The following is a 23,828-nucleotide window of genomic DNA, read 5'->3' as shown; positions in this document are numbered from 1 at the left end:
AGGGTCAGAAAGAGGGTGGGGCTTGTCTTGAGGGTGCATCCACCAGCCAGCACACTGCTCTTTCTTAGATGGCTTGTTACATGTCAGCAAAGTTTTCCAAAGATGCTTCTGGAGATTAAGATAACATCCATGACCCACATCAAGGACTATCACCACTATTTTGTCTGTTTTTTATCTGAGGTCGCTCGGGGTGCCACCACTGAGTTCTCTGGGCAACAGCATACCTTTGGCTGCCACTCACCTGTTACCTGCTGTAACAGGTACTCTTTGCACTGGCGCAGTTCGTTTTACTTTTGGCAAATCATCATCAGAGGGGAAAAGAACGAGCTACGTGGCAGAGAGGGCAGGGACTGGGCCAAATCTGGATCCACTAACTAAGCCAGGACTTGGGTAGTTTTCCCAGGACCGTCCAGCCACTCAGCCATGGAGTCAGAAATAGATGTTAGGTACTGAACACGACCTTTTTTCTCACCACAGAACAGAGCCGTCACTGCAAAGGTAAGAGCAAGAACTGGTGATCTCAGGGGTCTGTTCCTTACACACTTAAACATATGACTCACAGACTTGCAGGTGTTCCTGGGACCATATGTTTAATGGGAAGAGTAGACTCGGATGTCAGAATTCCATTTGTTTTTTAATGCTTCTGAAAAATTACTGAAGCAATCTATGATGCACTAATCTGAATAACACAGGGTATTAAGTGTAAGTTCCAGCTGAAACCTCACTCCCCAGAGACCATCCCTGTTCCCGGATTTTCACCTTTTTTTTTTTTTTTTTTAACATTTCAAAGATGGCTGTCAACTTTTTCCCTTAAAAAAGGAAGAAACACCTCTGGCTGTTTAGAATATTTGAAATCTCATGTTGAGCTGAGAGAGGTGAAAATGAGAAGCATTTCAACAGAAACACCTGTTAGTTTTAAGCACATGCAGTTTAGTTTGGGTACAAAAATAATCAAATTTGAGGCTTTGAATCATTTCCAAAGATGATTTTGAACACTTGGCAGCCTTCCTGAGGGGGAAAAAATTCTCCAGAGACACACCTAACACTCAGGGGAATTTACAAGGAAGAAAAACTTCTCAAGTCAAATTTGTGATTTCTAAGGTCAATTAGGAAGATGCCCGAAGCGTCCCCCTCCCCCACTCCCACCTTTATGGTGAGAGCATTTTGGCCTGTGCCCTTCACTTCACTCTTGGCCACCACACTCTTTTCAAGACTGTTTTTATGGATCCCGTGATTGCTCAGAACTGACTCTCTCTCCTTTATTTGTTTTGCAAATTGTAGCTCAGTTTATAACAGAGGGAGGGGCGAGCTTTGGGAGCAATCCTTCAACTGTCTTCTCATTTACTTCTCCTCCCACCGCAGGGATGCGGGCATTTCACTTCCATTTTGCAACAAGGGAAAGGGACGTTCTCCTTCATCTAAAAGAATATGTTATGGCAACTTCTCACCTGGAATCAGGTCCGTCTGCTTCCAAAGCTGTGATTCTTTTCCTGATGTTCGTTCCACGAGAGCTCATGAATTGTTGAAAATAACCCAAAATGATGATGTTGAGCTTACATGCCACTCCCAAATTGTACAAAAAATCGATGGCTTTGTCCATGTTTTTAGAATTGATCCGAACTTACTCATAAGCCTCCAACCCAGTGGGTCATGCCTGCCTCTGGGTGCCCTGCTGCTGGGGTCAAGGCTGCCTCCACCCCTGCCCTCGCTGGTCCATGAGGTTCTCACTGATGCTGTGAATCCTCCCACTGTTCCTCATGCCTCCCTCCTTGCTGGTGTGGGCTGCCTACCCACAGTCATGGCTCTGGGCTGCCCTGCCTTGCCATAGTGGCTGCCAGCATCCTCCACGGGGTTGTGCCAGAATGGGACCTTCTCTTCCACACCACAGAGGCACCAGAAAGACTGGAAGGGGCTGTCTTTTCTATCCTGTGGCCATGCTATGTTGGTACTGGAGCACATGTGAAGCCACCACCTCTGAGTCCCTAATATAAATAGTCCCTTGGCTTTCTGCTTCTTTCTCTCTCTTTCATTCCCGGCCTTTTGCCCTCAACCCTTCATGCCTACCCCACAGTTTTAGCCTGGAGTAGAGGACTCAGGACACTTGCCTTTGATTTCTGTCTCCCCACCTCCCCTACACTAGTGAAAAGCACAGGCTTTATAGCCACATGATCCAGGCTCTAAGTAGAGCTCTGCCCTATTTTAGCTGTGTGACCCTGGACAAGTTGCTCAACATCTCTGTTCCTCAGTAAAACAGTAGCTGAGGTGGGAAAGGAAGAGATCCTTTTGATGAGAGTGGAATGCTAAAGCTGTATGAAAAGATTCTCTTTTGTGTTTTTATATTCGAGCCAGTTGTCGGCAGTAGACTGCACAGCTTTCCCTCTCCTTTCAATAGCAACGCGTCTCCCAGAAATATCAGCCTCCCGCCTGGGCTCAAGGATGTATGATGCTTCTTTAATGGAATGATGACTCTTTTCTTGCCACAGATTGGGGCAAAATAAAAATAAACACACTGAAATTCAGCTCTAAATGACTGGTAGCAGATCCACTTGCAAATGTGGATTTTGATGGAGAAGGGTGAGAGGACCAGCAGGGCAGGTGCCGTTGACTTGGGCGGCAGGCAGGAAGGCGGATGCCAAGGTTTCCTGCTTTTAAAAGGTCAACGCTCGGAGCTGGAGAACTGCAGGCAGGGTTGGGATGGATCCTGTTTGTCAGCCTCTGTCCTGTGCTTTGCTGGTTTGGCAGCAGGCTTCCCAGAAGAGAGGTGTCACCTCCCCTAATTATCACCCCCACACCTAGCAACACCAGGACAAGGCAGACGTGAAAGGTACAGCCGGAGCTCTGCCTTCCTGGCCCTGGGGTAAACTTCAACCCTGACGTCACTGCAGACACAGCACATAGCTACCCAGGCCTTGAAGGCTCTGGGTTCAGCTCCACTCAGCGGTGACATGTGCCAAAGGCCACAGGGTGGAGAGATGTTCTGCTTTCCCACTAAGTTCTGAAAACCTGCAAAGCTTCTTTGAATGTTTCAATGTATTTATCTCCACATGGACTTGCCTTTTTAAAAGGTTACTTAGGGACAGCTATAATACATGGAAAAAGATACCAAACACCCCATTTTCCTTCCAAATGCCCATTTTTTTCCTGCCACTCAGAACGGTGAAAATCTTGTCATGATTTCTCCAACTTCATTTCAAATGCCTTTTCTACTTGAATGAGGTAGGTGATCGCACTTCCATCTTTTCTGAGGCACCCAGTATAAGGGTGACATCACTCGATTGTGGGCACACCAGTCGAGTCACAAACACGTTTGGTTTGCAGGCAGAGAAGGCTGGGTTCTCTGCAAAAGAGGTCGGGATACTTCCCATGATGCTGCACGTGGGGGCTGCCCCAGACATGCCCCTTCCCACCAAAACAGGGGGCCCCTCCAGCCACCAGCCCTTCTGCGGTGTGTGTAGGACACCTACATTCTTGTGGGCACTCAGCACTCTGAACTTGATTCGTCTGGATAATGCTTTTGTAGTTTCTGAATAGTGACTTCATAATTACCTTGGCTCATTTGTCACTGATGCTTACATTTTAATGACATGGTACCAGAGTGCTTCTTCTCTTGACCTGATCTCTTAAAAGTGACTGGTAAAGCTTACTACTGCACTGATCAGGCCATGAATTCCCTACCAAGAGTAAAGGCTTCTGTCTCCAGCATTTTCTGCTCAAAGATCAGGAGACCTCTCACTATTACATCTCTCCTGGCCGCCACCCACTGCCTCTGCCCCTCTGATGTTGTCTTCTAGCTGAAAAGCTCCCAGCCAGGTTGTGACAGCAGGGCAAAAGGGGTCTCATTCATCCTGGTTTCTCCCCAGAGCTGGTGCTAAGAGTTCACTCCTTCAAGGAGTAGAGAACTGAACAAACCCATTAACCCCTTACTCTCCTCAGGAACAGTCAGATCCTGCCAAACCACAAACACTTGTTCTCAACTTCTGCAGGTCTTCCTGATTAGGAATCATTCTGCATTGCTGGGAAATCAGTCCCTTCATCCTGCAGAAAGTACGTAACTGGGTGGGGCTGGGTTGTTCATACTTTCTTGTGGAAGATTCCCTCTGAATCATCAGGAAAAGTCGCTATATCATCATCAAACGATAATCCTCCAGATACTTGCTCTTACAGGTTAATGAACTATCAGAAATGAAAACCAGACCATCGGAAAATACCATTATTTCTTCAATTCTAAAATGCCACTGATTTAAAGATATGCTATTTAGTTTGGCCAAAAAAAAAAAAAAATCATGAAGCTGAACACAATTTCAGAAATGAAGCGTGAAAAATACTGCATCTTAGAACAGGAAGCATGACTAATGAGCTAATAAATTAAAACATGACACCTTTCCTTGGAGCTTGTCACTTGAATCTCATTTCACCAAGCTCTGCAATGCTGCGTAAAGCTACTCGGGGGCACACAGGTGAGCAGTCCACGTGTTCCAGGCATACGAAAGGCTCGCCTGGAAGGATGATGGCCGCTGACACCATACTTGCTGGTGATCAGGCAGCAAGTTTGTTTTAAATGTTTAAACACTGTTCCTTCTTAATTTGCCCAGTTTTGAGAAACAACGTCCATTTGGTCCTGCCAGAAAATATCAATTGTTTTTCTGGGTGTAGCCACAGGGACCCCCCATGACTTCTAACTGTATCCAATGAGGTTCAACACAACCTCTCAGTTCAAGGTGAAAGGTTGAGGCCCCTTAAGAGAGCTGATACTGCATTAGGTGAGGAACCAATACAAACTCTGAGCAAGGCAGAATGGAACGTTGGGGCTGAAGGAACAAACTGTGCTCGACCTGCCCTCACACTAACTGGCAGCAGCCCTGGGAGATACCGGCCAGGGTGGTCCGGACCCCACTCCCTCTCCATCAGTCTTGTAATTGATTGCATCTTTGCTACTGGCACAAAATGTTCCTTTTGCTGTTTTAAGTGTTAAAAATACTGGGGGAACTTTCTCCGTTTTCCTGAACTGCTTCACAAAAGACAAAAAGTCCTCAAGGTCATGGCTTTCAAATCCTTTCCTGAAAAATGGCGTCCATTTTGTGTGCTAATTAAATCAAACACATATGAGGATTCCACTTACGGATTGTATCAATCTTTACAAAATGGTTTGATTTATAGCTCCAGGTGGACTGGGCAATACAGAGGAGTTTCTGGTACTCTATACAACAGGATCTGGGTAAAAACATAATGATTACCATCCATTTATCCTTCAATGAAGTCAATCCCTTCTGATAAACACTAAAGTTCTAATGTTCTAGGAATTTTCAGCTAAATCTCAACCTGCCTACTTAATAGGTATAGTGCTTTTGATTCTTACATAGGATTTCAGCCCTAAGGCATTCATCACAAACTTCCCAGTGTAATTGGTTAGGCAGTTCAACTCTACCACTTTATTCTTCCCAGCCATACGACCTTGTGCAAAGACTGAACCTGGGGGCTTCAGTTTACTCCTCTGCAAAATGGGGACAGCAGTGCTTTGCTCAAAAGAATGTTATGATTTATGCAAAGGGTTTCGCACACAACATGCAAAGATTTCAATTCCATCACTAGCTATTAGCAGCACACCAGGACCCTCCTACCCTACTGGAATGATACCAATCTTGGGTACATTCAATTTTAGGAACTTTCATGTGGATACATCCCACCTACACAGATGCACAATTTTAAGGAAAACATGCCTGCCTTTCTACCCAGTCCTAACATTTCGAAGTACACAGAGAATACTCAAGGGTTCAGGGCCCTAAGCGCACAGCACACACACCTGCTGTGAACAGGAAATCAAGCTTCAGGGGAACTTTTTTTCTTGCCATCTTCCCCCATCTCCCTTCTCTTCCTCCATCATGTACTTCTGCTGTGCAAAATGCCCTACCTTTTTATGCACTGCAACTATGTTTACTCTTGAAGACTTCCTCCTTGGACTTGGAAACTTACCTTGTTCACTTCTCTCATGACACTCATCACGACAGACCAGGGTTGTGTTTACAGGAGGTTGCTATGCTTTAGAAGGTAATTTTTATTCATCGTCTCCCCTGGGTCCAGTTAGCATGTGCCTGCCATATTCATGTCCTGATTCAATGTTCATTAGGTACCATTCTAAGCAAACCAAAAGCACCTTTATTTTTGTTTTGTGTGTGATTATTTTTAACCACGTATTTCAATTATCCTCTAACACTTCAGATGATGTTTTAGAAAATGAGAAATGGACATGTTTTTGCCTAAAGCCTATCAATTTGCGGGCCTTCACTCTTCCCTATTAGTGATGTGAGGGAAAAATCCCCCAGTGGTATGTTAACAGGAGCCAAGAACTAAGGATTTTTTCCTGTTATCATTTTAGATTACATTTTAATTTGTAAGCATTCACATTTTATATTACTCACTTTTTATACTGAAAAGTCTTCACTGTCTTATCAAATTTAGAAAAAGTGCTGTAAAAGTCATTCAATTAAAAAAAAAAAAAACCAAAAAAACCCCAAACCCACAACCAAACCCAACCCCTGATCTAGATTAGCCTCTGCCTGATATGTACTGTCGAAATTTTATCATTTTGCAATGTGTATGATACCATCCAAACATAAGGATATAAACTTTGGGTTTTAGAACGTGACTGAAGACAAGACCTTTAAGATTTCACTTTAAGATCACACTGGACCGGGATTAAGGTAGAGAAGGAAGAAGTAGAAGTTTCATAGATCTTTCTTAGGAAAACACCCTTCAAAACAAACCAGCAACAGCAGCTAAAACTTCGATAGCGCTGATAAAGTGCCTGCACATGTCACCATAACCCTATGAGGTAGGTTCTATTACTATCTTCATTTTACAGATGAGGAAATGGGCACAGGGAGGTTAAGTAATTTGCCTAAGGTCACATAATGAGTAAATGGAAGAGCTAGGGTTTAAATAAAGGCAGTTTTGCTTTAATCATATGATATTCTATATACTACACATCAGTAAGAGAATCAGTTGCTTTCTTGAACAAATCCAACGGTATGCACTCACTACAGTGCAGTTTGAAAAATTACAGACCAAACAGCATCTGGCTGGAACCTTTATTATTTCAGAAATAAGCATCCTATGTAACTTGAGGTGGTTAGAACAGTTATTTCTGGATTACTAATAAATATCTGTCAAAAACACCTACCATATCAATAATCATACACTTATTCCATTCATAAGAACTTCCAAAAATAACTCTTCTGTATCAAAAAACTTACAAGTGGCACAAGAGAGTTAAGTAATGGTCTATGCAGGAGAGAAGGAAAATTCTGCTAGGGGAAACTTTAATGAAGCATTTTCTCCATTTCTTTTTTTTTTGATTTTAAATTTTTGTGGGTTTTTTTTGGGGGGGGGGCAGTAATTAGGTTTATTCATTCATTCATTCTTATGGAGATACTGGGGATTGAGCCCAGGACCTTGTGCGTGCCAGGCACACACTCTACCACTTGAGCTATACCCTTCCCAACTCCATTTCATTTTTGATTGATATAGTTCACGAAAAAAGCCCTGCTTTGCCTTCCTTTTTTAAAGTGATTCCTCTGAAAGGGAATGCAAAAAACCAAATCTGAGGGGAAAAACTGCTTTCATAATCAACTGTAAACCTCAAACAAGCTTTCTGATAAAAACTTTAAAGCTAGAAGAGATGAGAAAGGCAAGCATGTATTCCTTTAAACATTTCAATAAACCTGCAAAAATATTCAGCAAGTATGTACATATTGTTTGTATACTTAAAAATGCAACAATTTTCATGCTTTGAATATTTTATCCTGAGTGTTTTAAGGATTATTTTGTTACAGACGGTTCAAACATACTACTTACACATACATACTATAACAGGAATTCTCCCTGTGATTAACGTTCTGAACTCTCCTAACAGTGTCACACAATGAGAAGCCAAACATGACCACATCACATTGTAAGGAGAGCCCTGAGAAAGAACAGCAGAAGAACAAATCACCTATGTCTTTGTTTTTTGCTCAAAGTTTCTGGTAAGTTCTGCAGGTGTGCAGAGATGACTTGTTTTCAAACATCCAGACCGCCTCACGGGCTCACCACAATTACACAAGTGCTAAGTTCTAAGTAGTCAAGGAAAGACTGCAGGTGACCCTTACTCCTCTCTGGTCCCTTTACCAAACCTCTACATCACTTATGACATTGCTAGTTAATAATCCACATTCAAAAAAAAAAAAAAAAAAAAAAAGTGCAGGTACACAAGTTTGCTCAGTTTCACTTGACCAAATAAATTTAAAAGTAGATAAAAATACTTAAATTCTCACAACACAAATCTTGGTTTTCACATTCATTGAAACATTTTAGAATTACTCAAACACGAGAATTGAAAATGTGTGTGCTTACTCGGAAGAGAACTACTGAATTTATTCTCCAGAAGAAAAAGCAGACCTGAAGCATCACATTACCGAAACACTTGAAAACATGTTGATGAGTTCTTATCTTCTACACTTCAACGAAAGCTGCTGGCACAAACTATTTAACAATTATCTGCCCCTATTAAACAAGCCAGATATCTGATGTCAGAAGCCGAGTCACTTCACTTCTTTCTGTTGCCTCCAGTTGCTAGCATACTGGCAACTCGCATAAATATGTTTAATGTATCCATGTAGATTCCCAGCATCCTAGAAAAGAAATTATGCCCATTAAATATGATGCACTTCTAGTAACGACAACAAAAACTATTTCTTAATGTAGGCGAGAAGAAAGCACAATGCTGATTAATCTGTCCGAGGTATATGAAATGGAAATTTAAAAAAAGATGCCAACCAAAGAAGTCCTAGAATAGAAAACTGAAAATTTTCTTTTGGCAGATTCATCTTTTAAATGTTAAAGGGTAGTTTTAAAAATCATTATTCTATATTCTGACACTCTGAGTATAGTATCTTGTGAAAAAAAAAAAAACTGGGTGATAGACAATAGAATAATGAAAACAAAACCAAAGAAACACTTTTACAAAAAATGTGTCAGACACAAGTCTTGCATTTTAAACTATAATATACTCCTTCAACACCTCCCCACTGCTGCCCCCAAATAAAACTCTCACAAATCTGTAAGAATTATAGGAGCATTTTAGAAAAACATTGTTTTAAAGAAAGAGAAATAAATTACTTTAAAAAATACAACAGGCACAATGAAATCAAGAAAATTGTTTAAATAAAATAAGCTACTTTGGTGGAGAGGCCAAGAACAGGAAAAAGCATTATTATATAACACTTAACAGTAGCCGCTAAAGTTGAATATCTCCAAAATGGAATTTTCAATTTTTAATAAAAAATTAAATTTGAGATGTTTCCAATTTTTAATAGGCTTTTCTATTAAAAATTTCAAGTCAATTATGTACACTTTCCAAAAATAATACTTGACTCATCTTCAGTTTTAAAGTCTGTTAAATATAAATTACTAAAAAAAATTCACTGACCAACAAGAGCACTGTAAGTCTATCAAAAATAGGTAAAAGACTCCCAAATTAATGGAATACATACCTCGTTATTACACTTAGTTGCAATGTAATCAAACGCTCTATGTATATATTGCTTAATAAAAAAAAGAGATGAAACAGCAACAGAAATAAAATGGTAAATTCAACTAAGCCATTGCTGGAGGTTGAATTCAAAAGGTATGTTCAAGCCATAATCCGTGATTACCTGTGAATGTGACTTTATTTGGGAGTAGCTTTTGCCAGTGTAATTTAGATTTGAGTTAAGAAGAGGTAATACTGGGAGTAGGGCGAGTCTTAATCTAACATGGCATCATTGTAAGAGGAGACAGCACACAAGGAGAGTATCTCATGAAGACAGAGGTGGAGATTAGAGCGATGTGTCCATGAGCCAAGGGATGCTATGGAGGTCTGGCCGTGACAAGGAGCTTGGGGAGAGGTACCGAACAGAGTCTCCCTTAGAGCCCTCAGAAGGTACCTGGATGTCAGACTTCTGGCTCCAGAACTGTGAGAGGATACATTTCTGTTGTTTTAAACCACCCAGTTTATGTAATTTGTTACAGCAGCCCTAGGAAACTAATACAGCCATAAAACGAAATAGTCCAAAGCAACAAAAATGTCCTCCTGCAACAAAGGAAAGACACTAAAGACAACTTACGAGTTGATGGGATCGTATTTTTGAATTCCATACGCTGGTACTACTTCTGCACGCTTGATTACTTTCTGTGTATCATACAGAAGAAACATGCTGAAAAGAACTAATCCACCATAAATGGCCACTGAGTACAGTGTGGCACCAGCCACCGTGGTAGGTGGAAGAAACATAGATCCTGAAATCGAAATGGGGAAAAAAGGATTTTTATTGAAAAAGGATTTTTCTGTAACAGGATTTATAATTAACGTTACTTAAAAAATTTTTTCTCTGTCATACTACACACTAAGGAAACGTCCGAGTAGATGAGCTGCCTAACATTATGTATATTCAGTTCAAAGGCCTTGATGCTCACTCCTGCCATGGGTCATTTGCCCATGTTATAGGAAGGCTCTTGCATAGAGGTTTTCATGTTCTCTAAACCAACTTTCCCATTTTAGTTGTATTTGGTGAAACCAATACTGAATTACTAAATTCTCTCCATTAGGATATCTGAGTATTTCAGACCATTTTAGGACATCATGAACCAAGTGTCAAAGCACAGGGCTTACCCAGTGAGGATACAAAGACGAGACCCAGGCCGACGCCCAGCGGTGCTCCCATGTTCAGAAACTTCTCACTGGGCGCACACATGGCCACAGTGGAGAGGCCTCCCACAATGCCAGCCGTGTACCATGCAGCTCTGATGAGAAGAGGCCCCCCTAATATCGTCAGAGGAGCCACCACGGCACCCATCACACCTGGAGAAAGAGCAAGCGGGCAGTTCAGTATGTACTAAGTAACAACCAAAGGAAAGTGCCTCCTCTAAGTAACATGCCATCTGAACATACTATCACTTATTGTTAGACAATATAATTACAAGGAGTCCTCCCCTTATTTAGGCAACACTATCCCCCAAATTCCAAAACCAAAACTTGTACTATCCACATGCCAAACCACAACAGTGGCACTGCTCCTAGTTAAACAGCCACCCACAATCACAAACACTAGATTTTTAGTACGTTGCCAAATTCTCTGTGGTTCATTATTTGGATCTGAGTCTATCAACAGTCTTTATAACAATATTCACATATGAAGAACTGAGATGAAAGGGCTTAAAATAAATAGGTCAAGGTCAAACCCACTCCGCTGAAAGAGAACAAAATAAAATGAGAGAATAAGTATATGATGCTCATCTTAAAGCAGGAACTTCAAGGACAGATACTACTGTCTGTGACATCACTATGTAATAGGGAATGTGATCACAGCTCGAAAAAAGTAATCTTGGTTATCAGATATTTATAAACATGTTCACCAAAAATATAGTGAAGGTACCAATAATTTGGTTAGCAGGTAAACAGAAACCCTTAATTAAAACAAAACCAAATCTTAGGGGGGTATAGCTCAGTGGCAGAGTATATGCACAGCATGCACGAGGTCTTAGGTTCAATCCCCAGTACCTCCATCAAATAAATTAAAATAAATAAACCTAATTACCTCCCCCACCAATAAACAAATAAATAAAATTAAAAAAAAAAAACCAAACCTCAAATCTTAGATAAGGCATTATTTTAGTGGTGAGCTGAACAAGCTACCCTTTTCTCAAACATTAAGTGTGCAATTGTTGATCTGATGGATAAGGCACAGAGCTATCTTCACACTGAAATTTCAATACCAGTATGTCTCCTTTGGGAGTAACATTTCTAGATTAAGTAATAAGGCATTTTGTATCACACGATGATGAATAACTGAATTTTTTTTTGCTCTGGGAAAGATACTGGATATAAATTCCTCTGCATGACATTTCTATTAGGATTCCTATCATCCGTTTTGCAACAGACAGCAACATTTTTAGCAAAACTCTCAAGGAGATTATTTAGTGATTTTTCAAGGATACTTTCTGATAAAAATCTTAAATGGTAATAGACGTTTGCTACTTAAGAATAAATTAATTACAAAATTAATATGGATAGTTCAACATTATCACTGTCAATGAAAATGGCATTCAGCAAATTGGTACAGCAACTAGGGAAAACAAGTATGGAGGTTCCTCAAAAAATTACACACAGAGCTACTATGCAATCCAGCAATCCAATCCCACTTCTGGGTTTATATCCAACCGAACTGAAATCAGGATCTTGCAGAGATATCTGCACTCCCATGTTCACTGCAACATTACTCACAAGAGCCAAGATATGGAAACAATCCAAGTATCTGTCAATGGATGGATGGGTAAAAAAGATGTGGTGTATACATATAATGGAGTTATCATTCAGCCTTAAAAAAAAGAATGAAATCTTGCCATTTTTGACAATGTGGATGGACCTGAGGGCATTACACTAAAATATGTCAGACAGAGAAAGATAAATACTGTATGATTTCACTTATATGTGGAATCTAAAAAAAGTCAAACTGAAACAGCATAGTAGTGGTTAGCAGGGGTTGGAGGGAGAGGAAAATAGAGATATTGATCAAAAGGCACAAACTTCCAGTTATGACAAATTTGAGGATCAAATCACAGCATGATTATAGCTAATGATACTGTATCATATACTTGAATATTGCTAAGAGAGTAGGATCTTAAATGTTCCCATCGCAAAAAAGATATGGTAAATATGGAATTAAAGGTGTTACCTAATGCTACAGTGGTAATCATTTTTTAAAATATAAATGTGTCAAATCAACACGTATGCACCTTAAACTTAAACAGTATCATGTATCAGTTATATCTCAATAAAGCTGGGGGAAAAACACAATTGGAATAGTTTTTCAGTGAGCATTTCAGTAATTCTTGCACAGTATCACTTAGCCCTGATTGAGACCACAGCTGTGTGGACAAGGCACTAAACATCTGGATGAAAAATGGAAATAGAATGTATTGGAATGTTCATACTGGATCAAAAGCCAGTTTTGATGTCTTTTTTTGACACTGTGAGTGGCTGCCCTTAGGTCATACACTTTGGATGAAAGGGGGCTGAATCCTGCTTTGAGTCTCATCTCAATCATGCTAGTGAATGAAGGAGTGGACAGAGAGCTGGACTTGAAGAAATAATGTTGGGGTGTCAGTCTTTGGCATTTCCTGGTGTATGACCTCACTCAGCCTCAGCTTCCTTGTTTATGAACATATGGACATGCCAATACCTGCAGTTTATGATGTTTATGAAGAATAAAGCAAATTTTGAAAACAAAGAAAAGAGAAAAAAGGAAAAAGAAATTGACATTCATACTGTGCAGGAAAGGGTTAACATAGCAGGCCCAAGATTACCTTTACAAAGACCTTCCTGTAAGGTTGGTCCTTGGCTGGCATCTGAGAACTTGGCACTTGAACCACTCTCTAACCAGTAGGGTTAGAACTATTTGTGCCAACAATGTGAGTTACACTCAATGCCTGCTTTCCTTCCGGGAGTCTGGTTTTGGCAGTTGCTCGGAGGGTGCCTACATGATCAGTGCCCAGTGAAAACCTTGGGCACCGAGACTCTACTGGGCTTCCCTAGGCAGAAACATTGACACGTTGCTGCACATCTTGTATTCTTGGTGTGTCCCCTTGGAGGAAGGAGAGACCAGTGAAAGCCTGTGGATTTCTCCAGGCTCCAGGATCTGCCTGTGTCTTTCCCCCTTGCTGACCCTGCCATGTATGTTTCATTGTAATAAACCTTAGCTCTGAGAACAACTACACGCTGGGTCCTGTGACTCCTTCTAACAAATCACTGAATGCACGAGTGGTCTTGGGGACTGCCTTCCAACACACATGAAACCGTGATTCAAGGAATTTATATGCTACAATAGCATCAGATAGGAAGGGGTTTTCTAAGCAACCCATGTAGAAAGATGTACTTATTTGAAGCTTGAATTAAAACTACATAGCTATTTTCATTCAATTTCGTAAGTGACTCTACTATTTATCAGATAAAAAACAAAACACTGAACCTGTTTCCTTTAGGAATTCAGTGTCCAAAGTGGGAAACAGGTGCAGAATTCTATTCACTGACCAAGATACTACAATCCAGAGAATGAGACACATAATTGTATACGTTAAAACTCAGATGGTGAGGATTTTGGTGTTTCAGTGAAAGGATACATACTTAAAAAAAAAACCTCTGCATACTATTAGGGTATGTAATTATCCCAAAGCTGAGTAATCCTTAAATATTTAGATGGTACTAGGAGATACTAAATTTTATAGCAAATGCATGTATCTTATTTTAAGTAATTTTTTTTTCTTAAAAGCAGGCTATTGCTATTAGGAAATATTGGACTATCACATTCCAGCTCTGAAATCCTCCGCGCATTACACAAAATACATAAAAGGAAATCTCTGCATATACTAGATGGTCACCAGAGGCAAGTGTAATACTGGGGATGCCCATGGTTTCAGTATCAGAATCATTACCTCTCCAGAGTAGAGGTCTGGCAATAATGCAACCAGGAGAAAGTGCAGAAAACTCTAAGTGTTTAGTAGACATGAGGCCTAATTAAATTATGTAAGTATCATTTATGATTGTGGAGAGCCACCAAAAAAGTTGTATTTAAGATTGTTTAATAACAATTTAAAAATAGAACATACCAGAATGTAGTAACCAAGCCAGATGCTTTGGGCCTGGGCTCTGGTCATATGGTATCGACTGTACCAGCATTCCAGCTCCAATCATGGCTGCAAAGGTTGCACCAATTGTCTGAAAGACACATATTACTAAGAAAAATCAATTCTTATACTACAATGAAGTAGAAATCCGCAAGTCCCAAGTTCAGCTAGTCCTTCCAAAAAACCGTGTTTAAAAAGATGAAGGATAATAAACAAACCTGTATTTTTCTAGCACATTAAAAGGATTTTTTTCAGTTTGGCCAAATTAGCAAGAGCGCCCCCTACTGTCATACACAGTTCTGTAGACAACTTCAAGTGAATGAGTTGAGCTTTGAAGGATACCATCATCTTTTTAAAAACTTTATTCTTATTAGACAGAGGTGTAATAAAACCCCTTTAAGAGAGCCAGAATAATTATTTTAAATAATATTTATTTTGGTATAGCACAAATAGCATTAAAAAATTAGTCATGAAATGCCAATTAGAACATATACACAGCACACTGCCTTGAACTCTGTATTTGCCAAATGAAAACTTGAAAAATAAAAGCACAGTGGAAAAGATGAGAACATTCTACATTTTTATCCTCCCAGTTTTCTGGCTGATTTGGTCCTCATCCCTTTTCTTTGCCTATCTTAGATTTTCACTGTTATACATTTAAATATTCCTTGCAAATAACAAGGAAGGAATGTCTGTAATAGAAGAAAAATGATAATCTTCAGGAAATTTAAAGCAGAAATCGCAAACTTGCAGGCCTTGGGCAGTAGATGCCTTGTATAGCCAATTATTCTAAAAAAAATTGCACGTGAATGCTTTTGGTTGGGAAGGCTTTCTCGAGGTGCCAATAATCCCGTGTGATTAACCAGGCCCGCCTCACTCATCTGCAGTATGGATCTGGCCCATGGGCGCCTGAATGGTCAACCTCTGAGGGGAAGTACAGGTAAACATCACAGCTGTTTTTGCTAAGAATGGGAAAGCCTTCACTCATAACACAGAAAAGTACACTGGGTTCTACTCTGCTATCTTACAACTAAAAACAACGTCATCATCATTCCATGCATTTTCAGGATATTTAACACAATTGTATATTTTTCTTTTAAAGCTCTTCATGATCTAGGTCCATTTTTTGCCTTTTACCTTTCCATACTCTACATTCTAGCTACACTGAACTGGTAGGCTGCAAACAAGCCCCAGTTCCATGCCTCTTTAATTCTGTTTATTGTGCCTAAAAATACCTCCTCCTTCCAAGCTGGCTGACGTATTCAAGGACTACCCCCTCGTCTGGGAAGTTTTTCTGGTAGGTACCCTGGCTGCCAGAGATGTGTCAGATTATCTCTACCCTGTTCCAAAAGCACCTGCTACAAACTCTGACATTATCTGTGTGTATGCCTGTCACCTCTGAAGGCTTCATCGTCATCTCTGTAGTACCTGTCTGCTTACTAGACTATTTTACTTAAACAGCCCTAAAAGCAGGTGAGACTGATCTTATGCCCGTAGGTGCCTGAGAATCCGGCCCAAGCACAAAAATTCCTTAAGTCTTATTTTAGGGGCTAAACCCTTTTGTATATTTTCATCTTTCATGTTTGCCTTGTTACAATAGCATTGATTTAAATGGTTTTCCTCTGCTTAAAACTGACATACCTGATGAGAAAGCAACAAGCTTATTCTGTGCCTTCAGTAACTTCTAGGCTAGGAGACTCAAGACACCCATCTGAGAAGCAAGGCCCTAATACTGAAATGTGCTAATGGCTCCATAACTGAAAATGGTTCTCCTTTTGGAAAGTATAGTATAGTGGAAACATCACAGATTTGGAAGTCATATGGATGTGGGTTACCCATGGGGAGAATTGACGGGAATTTGCCATGGGAAATCTGTAACTATTACATAAACTCTCCCACCTCCCTTCCCTTCCAGTCTCACACTCATTGCTCTGGTTTGTGCTCTTATCATCCATCATTTCAGACCTTGAGAAGGCACAGCTGGTACACCTGCTTCTTGTCTCTTCCACGTGAGCTCTCAAAGCTCAAATACAAATCATACTTTTGTTGCTCCAGTATCACAACGGCCTCTGACTGCCTAGGCATTCTCTCAGCTTCGCAATCAAACCCTTTCTAACTGTGTCTTCTTCACACTCTAGACTTCAAATACTTGAATTTCATGCGAATGGGACCGCAAAGTCACTTTTAATGATGACCTCCTCTCCTTTGCCCAAGCTATTTAGCAAACCTGGACTACCCAGTCCTCTCCTAAAATAAACACTGCTAGCCACTGAAGGCTGCTACCTGATGAAACAAATGACTTCCTTCATGGAACTTCCCTGCTAGTCCAAGACAAAAACAGTCTTCCCACTGATTTTACGTTTTCTATTTCTTATTGCACATCCTTTACCCCTTATTCCAGTCCATCTCTTCAACGAAATAGTAGAGAAACGGGTACCACACTGGAAATTATTTTTTTTTTTGGTATTTAGCAAAACAGTAAGTGCTCAAGAAACTCTCATTGAATATAAAACCTATCCAGGGTCAAGAAAGTTCAGAATAACAGTGATAGCACTAGTCTACTCTTAATAGTGCAGAATGCTTGGGGTTTTGTGACAGCTATTTCCCACTGACCTCTAAGATGGGTTTTCATCTGCCTTATTTTTTCAGTAAATTACTACAGATTAGAACCTGTTTGATATCTGCAGCTAGGTTAAGTAGCTGTTTAAGTAGCCAGATAGGTTTCTTAAGTTTGGGTTCTAACACCTTCACCACTATTAAAAAACATATTCAACAAGGAGTAACAGTTGACTTACCTGAGACTGTATTTCCTATTTTGTTTCAGCTGCACTAATAATTCACCTATTACTTGAACAAAAATTTCTTCAACATAGTGAGGTATGTTTTCTATTTAATACCCCTCCTCCCAATAGTTTTCATCAAATCTTTTGATATTTAGTGGAAAAGAAAAACAAAAACAAGCTGACTCACCACCCAAGAGCCTCTCATCATGAAGTTCATGACAGCAGGAGTTCTGCTCATTGCCACGGCTGACAAAGCTGTTAAACCAATACTTCCTGCTAAGTACATATAGGTAGAATGAATTCTGTCCTTCACATACTGAGGCCAAATTCTGTAAGAAAGACAACATGGGTAATTTACAGAATTAGGGATGTAAGTTTTGGATGAATCATTTGCTAGCTGGGAGACCTTGGGCAATGTAATTTTACTACTCTAAATCTTATTCACCTCATTTATTATGAAAATAATGATGTCTATGTTGTTACTGTAAAAATTAAATATAAAACATATAAGCACTTGGTACATATACAAAGCAACACATTTTCTCCTTAAACACATATAACCATGGCAAAATATTTTTACTTATTAAGTTTGAGTAGATACATGCCAAGGAAACAAGAAATTCTATCTTTATTCATGTGTATTTCTACACAGTTGAAACACTGGACATAAAACATTCCAAAAGTGGCAAAAGACACGGATGAGAAGAAAATTGGCATCTTTAAGGCTAGACCTGGTTGGGAACAATTCACTTACACAGCCTTTTCAATAGCTCCAATCTCGTTAGACATTCCCAAGCCATAGTAGCACAATGCTCCAAGACCAACAGCAGCCCCTCCAGCAACAAACCATCTTCCCATCTGATCAACTGCAGAACACAGGAAGATGCACGTTAATATTGTTGTCTTGACAAAAATGATCAGACTTAATAAAGCTTTAACTCCACTCCAACAAAATCTGAGGAGGCAGTGTAGATGTAGGGGTACTTCTGTGGTATATGTTATTTCATTCATAAGAGTCGGGGGTGTGTTCTCATGACACTCATAGAAAGTAAAGATGAGAAAGACTATTAACAAAGACTATTAACAATGATGATGGAGTCAAGAAAGGAACTGAAGAAAATGTAATCAGTGTTTATGCAGCAGGTTCAAGGGAGAGGGTGCTCTTGCTTTGTGGAAAGAAACAATTTTCAACTCATAACTGGGAGGTATTCACAAAGAGCATCTTAGTCCTTTTAGTCAAAATGTGTTCACTAAGAATGTTACTAAGCTGTTGCTGTATGGTTCACATAATTTGGTTTCTGGGGCCAATGTCCCAAAGGATGCCAAGTAGGGCTCTCTCCCATAATATACAGATGGTCCCCGACTTAAGGTTTTTCAACTCTATGATGGTGAAAAAATGACATGCATTCAGTAGAAGGTGTATTTTAAATTTTTAATTTTGATCTTTTCCCAGGCTGGTGGTATGTAGTACGGTACCCTCTAGCCATGCTGGACAGCAGCGGTGGGCCGTGGTGCCCAGTCAGCCAGTTGATCATGAGGGTAAACAACCGATACATTTAAACCCTTCCTGTACACGCACAACCACTGCTTTTCACTTTCAGTGCTCAATAAATCAGAGGAAGGATTCGACACTTAATTAGAAAACTGGCTTCGTGTTAATGATTTTGCCCAACTGTAGGCTATGATGAGGGTTCTGAGCATGTTTAAGGTAGGCTAAGCTAAGCTATGATATTCAGTAGCTTAGGTGCATTAAATGTATTTTCGACTCAAGGACATCTTCAGTTTACAATGGGTTTATCAGGTCATAACCCATTTTAAGTCAGGGAAGATCTGTATTGACCTTTTGCAAGGTTGTTAAGGAGCAGGAATGTTCTTTAACTCTGAGTAGGATTATCAACCTAGTTTCTCAACTTGCAAAGCTGAAGTCCTAACTGTGAGCCAAGCTGACTTAATTAAGGTATTGCCTTCTGAGAGGCCCTAAATGGGCAGTCAGTTAAGAGCACCCTTCTTGAACAGCTAGGTTTTTATTAATGTCTACATTTTGGTGATTTACTCTCAGCCTGAACCATACATACATATAATGCTTGAAGGAAGAGTCCATGCAACTTCAAATCAACTTCATTAACAGTTATACCTTCCAGATCATGGCATATTAACTAATAATCCTTAAAAAAGTTGTAAAAGTAAAATTTTCTCTGGAAGAAATATGACTGGGAATCAGTGAGCTCAGTGTGAAGTACCAATCTTTTTGGAGTCATCAGATCCCCGAGGATGACTGTCTTCTCACAAAATGCACATAATCACAAAAGTTTGCATATCTTTTAAGGAGGCTGTTCATGGACCTTTTAAAATACCAGTTTAAAAACTAAAAGCTACCACATACTTTTAAATATTTTTTCTACTGATGGTTCCAAAGCTGCTTCCTTGAGTTCTTGGCCAGTTTTCCCACGTCGGATCCCAATTCTTGTCTTGGTGGCATATTCCTGATAAACACAGAAACAAAGACACACACCACCCACACCAAAACATAATGTTAATAGTAAAATAAAGCAGAGGAGCTTGTCACACTAGAAAACTGTATATAAAATAACTCCATACTTTCTATGTATGTAATTTCACTATAAAAGTATGTTGACCAATCTAAAAAATTACATATAGACCCCACCTGTGCTCTATCTTTGAAGTGTTTCACTAATCCACTACAACCTATCTTCTTAGTGTAAGTTTCAGAATTGTTCATTTCATAAACTACAAATTTTATTTATATCTCTAAAATTATTGTATTTTAAACACTAACTTTTGAAAAAATGCATTCAATAAGTGTTAGCTACACTTTTTCATCTGGGAAATGCCTCAATCTTTCCTTTAACACAAAGCAAAAAAGAGGGATGACTCCTACCTCTATTTTAGCTCTTTTTAAACAGTCAAATATTTAATTTGAGAAAAAAGTTGTCTCTTCCAGATTCTGAATATTTTCTTACCTACCTCATATTTTAGAATTTATACTAATTTGAATTCTAGAACAGGAATCTATTATAAAAGGAAATGGGTTTCTCCCTAACCTGACAACATTTATTTTACCATTCTCTAAACAAAAGCTGGAATGACGTATTTAGTAACTTATTAATAAGTTACTGGCCAACTGGTAATATTCCTGGCTTCTTAAGCTTTTGACTATAGGTTCCATGATCTCTTTGTTGTACCAGACAGCTCCCAATTCCTCACAAATTACTCTTAAATTCTCTGAATGAGAAACCTCAAGAGCTGAAAGTAAAGGAAAATTTACAGGAGTTCTTTTTCATATGTGATAAGGATGGAACAGAATGATACAAAACTAATGGGGAGAAAGCGCTGACTGGGGACATTTATTAGGGCCAACTGTTTCAGTAAATCACTAATGGTAGAGTTGGGAGCTTCATACTTTGTCCAAAAAAAAAAAAAAAAAATCCCAGGGGCACAGACATACACACACATAATATAAAAACATTCAGACTATCTGTACCCTGCTGGGTGTTAAGATCCATTGAGTCTTCGTGATGGAATTCTTCACAACAGGGGAGGCCTTGGTGATAGTTGGGTGGAAAACCCTGGAAGGTAGTGTCCGGAGACACACAAGTCTTGCGGCCAGCATGGTGGTGCACCAGGTTTACCAAGCAGATCTGAAATGCTAGTTAGAGACAGAAACAAAAAATAATCCATTAAGCAATTGAAGGAAGGACACAAACAATCCAGAACAAGAAAGAGCCAACCATCTCTTAACAGAAAAGATGAAATAAAGTGACCCTTTAAAACGATAATGACAAGTACTCTGCTTGTCCCTTGTTATTTCAAGAAATCCACCCCACAGAACTGTTTGGGATGGACCACCAAAACAGGTTAAAATCCAGTTGGAACAATAAGAATAATAACTCTTGTCTAAGTTATGTGTCTAATAAAGAGTGGATGTCACAATCTTAGGAGAATTACAAGGTATGTTATGGATTTATAAATGTGGCTTTGGCTTAAGATTTATACCAGCATTTAACGGGAAAACTTAAAAGAGGACTAAGAATAACTTGAACAGAGGAAAATGCCATCCAAGAAAGAGATGACTAACTCTTCAAGGTCATACTATATTGCAAGGCTATAAAATAAATCAGTGGAAACTAAACATGCCAAGTATTACTTCCCTTAAAATATGATATAAAAATATTCAAGGTACTGAAACCATGCGGGATGTATCTTAAAAATGTGGATTCCTGGGTCTAACCCTGGTCCTAATGATTTAACTCCTAGGAACATGACACAGTAGTATGTATTCTAACTAGCACTCCAAAAGCTAAGAACCCTTATTTAAAAATACCTGAGTGTACTTCCAGCTCTGCCACCGGATCTAGGAGGGGTGTACAACACTGGACACCTTTCCTTTGGGAAAATACCGAGTCCTTCTGGCACTTTCATGCCATTACATCATCTCAGCCTCCAGCTGCACTGTACCTTTGTCCCCAACACGCCTACTGAGAACAAGGGCCAGCTCATGGTCTCCAGGGTGGGAGTTTTGCTTTTGCCACATGCTAGAATTGTCCTCGTGCGAGTGTTTGACCTCGGAGACCCAGGTGCCTTAGCTACCAAATAGTTAAATATTACCGACTCCGTATGCTTCTGTGCGCACCGATGAGCTCACAACGCGTGGTCCACCGAGAAAGTTCACCCAGATCAAGAGAGTCGGATGAGAGCCCAGCAGGACTCCAGCCTCCCAAAGTCAACGCACGACTCTACAACACCCCCGCCTCAGGCACCTCCTTATCTGCCAGGGCGGCGGCTGGGTGGCCCGGCCACGGGGATGATTCAGCACCTCGCTGCCCAGAGGAATGAGGGCAGAGAGGACTAGCCCCTGCCTGCCTACCCCAGGCCCCGCAGCCGCCGCCCTCACCCCTCCCGGTCACCCGTAGGAAGACGACCCTGACCCGCCACCAGGGCATGACGCAGCCGGCGGCGCGGCCGCCTCCAGCCCTTCCCAGAAGCACCCAGCGGCCCCGCGGGGCCGGCAGTCAGTAGTATGGTGGACCTCGGTGCCTGTCGGCCAGGGGTAGCCGTACCTCAGTCCCCAGTCACCTCAAGCGCGCAATTCCCCTTCCGGGCCGGCGAAACGCTACCGCGTACACCTCCCTCGCCCTCCGCCCACCGCTTACTATCTGTGCGCGCGCAGTTCCTTTAGCCCACTGCGTGACGCAACATCCGGAGAAGCAGTAAACACTAGGACAGCCAATCATGAGCAGAGCTCTAACGGAAGGGCGGGCACAGTAAGGAGGAGGGGTTCAGGGCTGGAGGGGCGGGGCCAGTGGAGGATTGTTGGGGCGTCACAGTCAACATCCATTGTGGGTGTGGGCAAGGAAGGCATTTCAGCCATCTTAGCTATGGGTACCGGAGCTCGCTTTCGTTTCTGTCTCAACAGTTTCACTTGCAGCTTTTATAAAAATTATTTCAAAATTGAAAGATGGTAGTGTGAGAATTAAAAATTATTTCTTCGCCCTGTTCCTTTCCTCTTGTCGCCTTTTTGTGCCTTCTCAAGGAAGTACCGCGAGATAGATTGTGCCAGTTTCAGGGTGGAGCCAACCGGTTTCTTGGTCAGAGATGAAATCTACAAAAAGGTCTGGGTCACACAAGGTCGGAGGCGACCCGGCTAGATTGTAGTTTTTGTCCATTGCTCTGTGACCTCCGCACGACATATTACAAGTATAATGGGGTTGATGGAACAGGCTCTGCCTCTTACCCAGGGTTGTTCTGAAAACTGTTCATATGTTTTTCGTTGTAGGTGATTTGTAAAGTAAAAAGCCATTTCTCCGCTACATGAGGAAGATTTGTTTTTCTCCCATCACTCTCATTTACCCATTAAACAAATACGTACTGAGGCCCACTTTGTACCAAGCTCTGTACTGGAGATAAATACAAATAAAAGACATACAGTACAGTTGTTTTGGCAAAACAAAGTCCTTGCCCTTATGGCGTTTACTTTCTGGTGGAGATGAAAAAATAGACAAAATGTTTGTTAGTGATTAAGTACGAAGAAGAAAAACAGAGCTGCGTAAAGCCCTAGCGGGGCGCTATTTCGATAAGGTGATGAACAACATGTAAAATTCATGAACCTTATCTCCTAAGCTGTTGTTAATTGTGATTTATGATAATCCTCCTACCATGTAAATCTTGACAAACACAGAGGTTTGGGTTTTATGTCAGTAATAAAATGGTTTGGCAGCGCGCAGTTCTTATTTCCTTACTCTGAAAATGGCAGGAAAACACTAGAAAATTCTGTCACTTGAAATAGTGAACAGATCAAGCCTGATCAATATAATCTTACTTTAGATCTTCACC

At 40.5% G+C, this 23,828-nt stretch overlaps 1 protein-coding gene across 3 annotated transcripts; it reads right to left on the bottom strand.

Annotated features, from left to right (window-relative positions):
• Positions 1-6,931: 6,931 nt before the first annotated feature.
• GHITM (growth hormone inducible transmembrane protein) lies at positions 6,932-22,721 on the bottom strand. Of its 3 annotated transcripts, none has more exons than XM_014562550.2 (9): positions 22,649-22,721; positions 20,980-21,144; positions 19,861-19,960; positions 18,232-18,343; positions 17,665-17,806; positions 14,677-14,785; positions 10,685-10,873; positions 10,140-10,311; positions 6,932-8,666 (listed from the first exon to the last, which is right to left on the bottom strand). In XM_014562550.2, the coding sequence occupies exons 2-9, from the start codon at positions 21,106-21,108 to the stop codon at positions 8,582-8,584; spliced, it is 1,038 nt and encodes a 345-aa protein (XP_014418036.1). In that variant the 5' UTR covers positions 21,109-21,144; positions 22,649-22,721; the 3' UTR covers positions 6,932-8,581. The 3 variants fall into 3 exon arrangements, with proteins under 3 accessions (XP_014418036.1, XP_006174058.1, XP_014418034.1); XM_006173996.3 differs by having other exon boundaries at positions 22,556-22,692; XM_014562548.2 differs by lacking the exon at positions 22,649-22,721 and adding an exon at positions 21,820-21,958.
• Between the last annotated feature and the right edge of the window lie 1,107 nt (positions 22,722-23,828).

This window comes from Camelus ferus, chromosome 11 (genome assembly GCF_009834535.1).
Source record: "Camelus ferus isolate YT-003-E chromosome 11, BCGSAC_Cfer_1.0, whole genome shotgun sequence".
NCBI lineage: Eukaryota > Metazoa > Chordata > Mammalia > Artiodactyla > Camelidae > Camelus > Camelus ferus.
This window is presented reverse-complemented; position numbering and strand designations above follow the sequence as displayed.

Coding starts and splice junctions, on each gene's coding strand:
- GHITM (XM_014562550.2), bottom strand. CDS start 21,108: ATGCTGGCCGCAAGACTTGTGTGTCTCCGGACACTACCTTCCAGGGTT. Junction 19,961..20,979: donor GGATCTTAACACCCAGCAGG/GTACAGATAGTC, acceptor TGTGTTTATCAG/GAATATGCCACCAAGACAAG. Junction 10,874..14,676: donor GGCTTGGTTACTACATTCTG/GTATGTTCTATT, acceptor CTCTTTCTCCAG/GTGTGATGGGTGCCGTGGTG.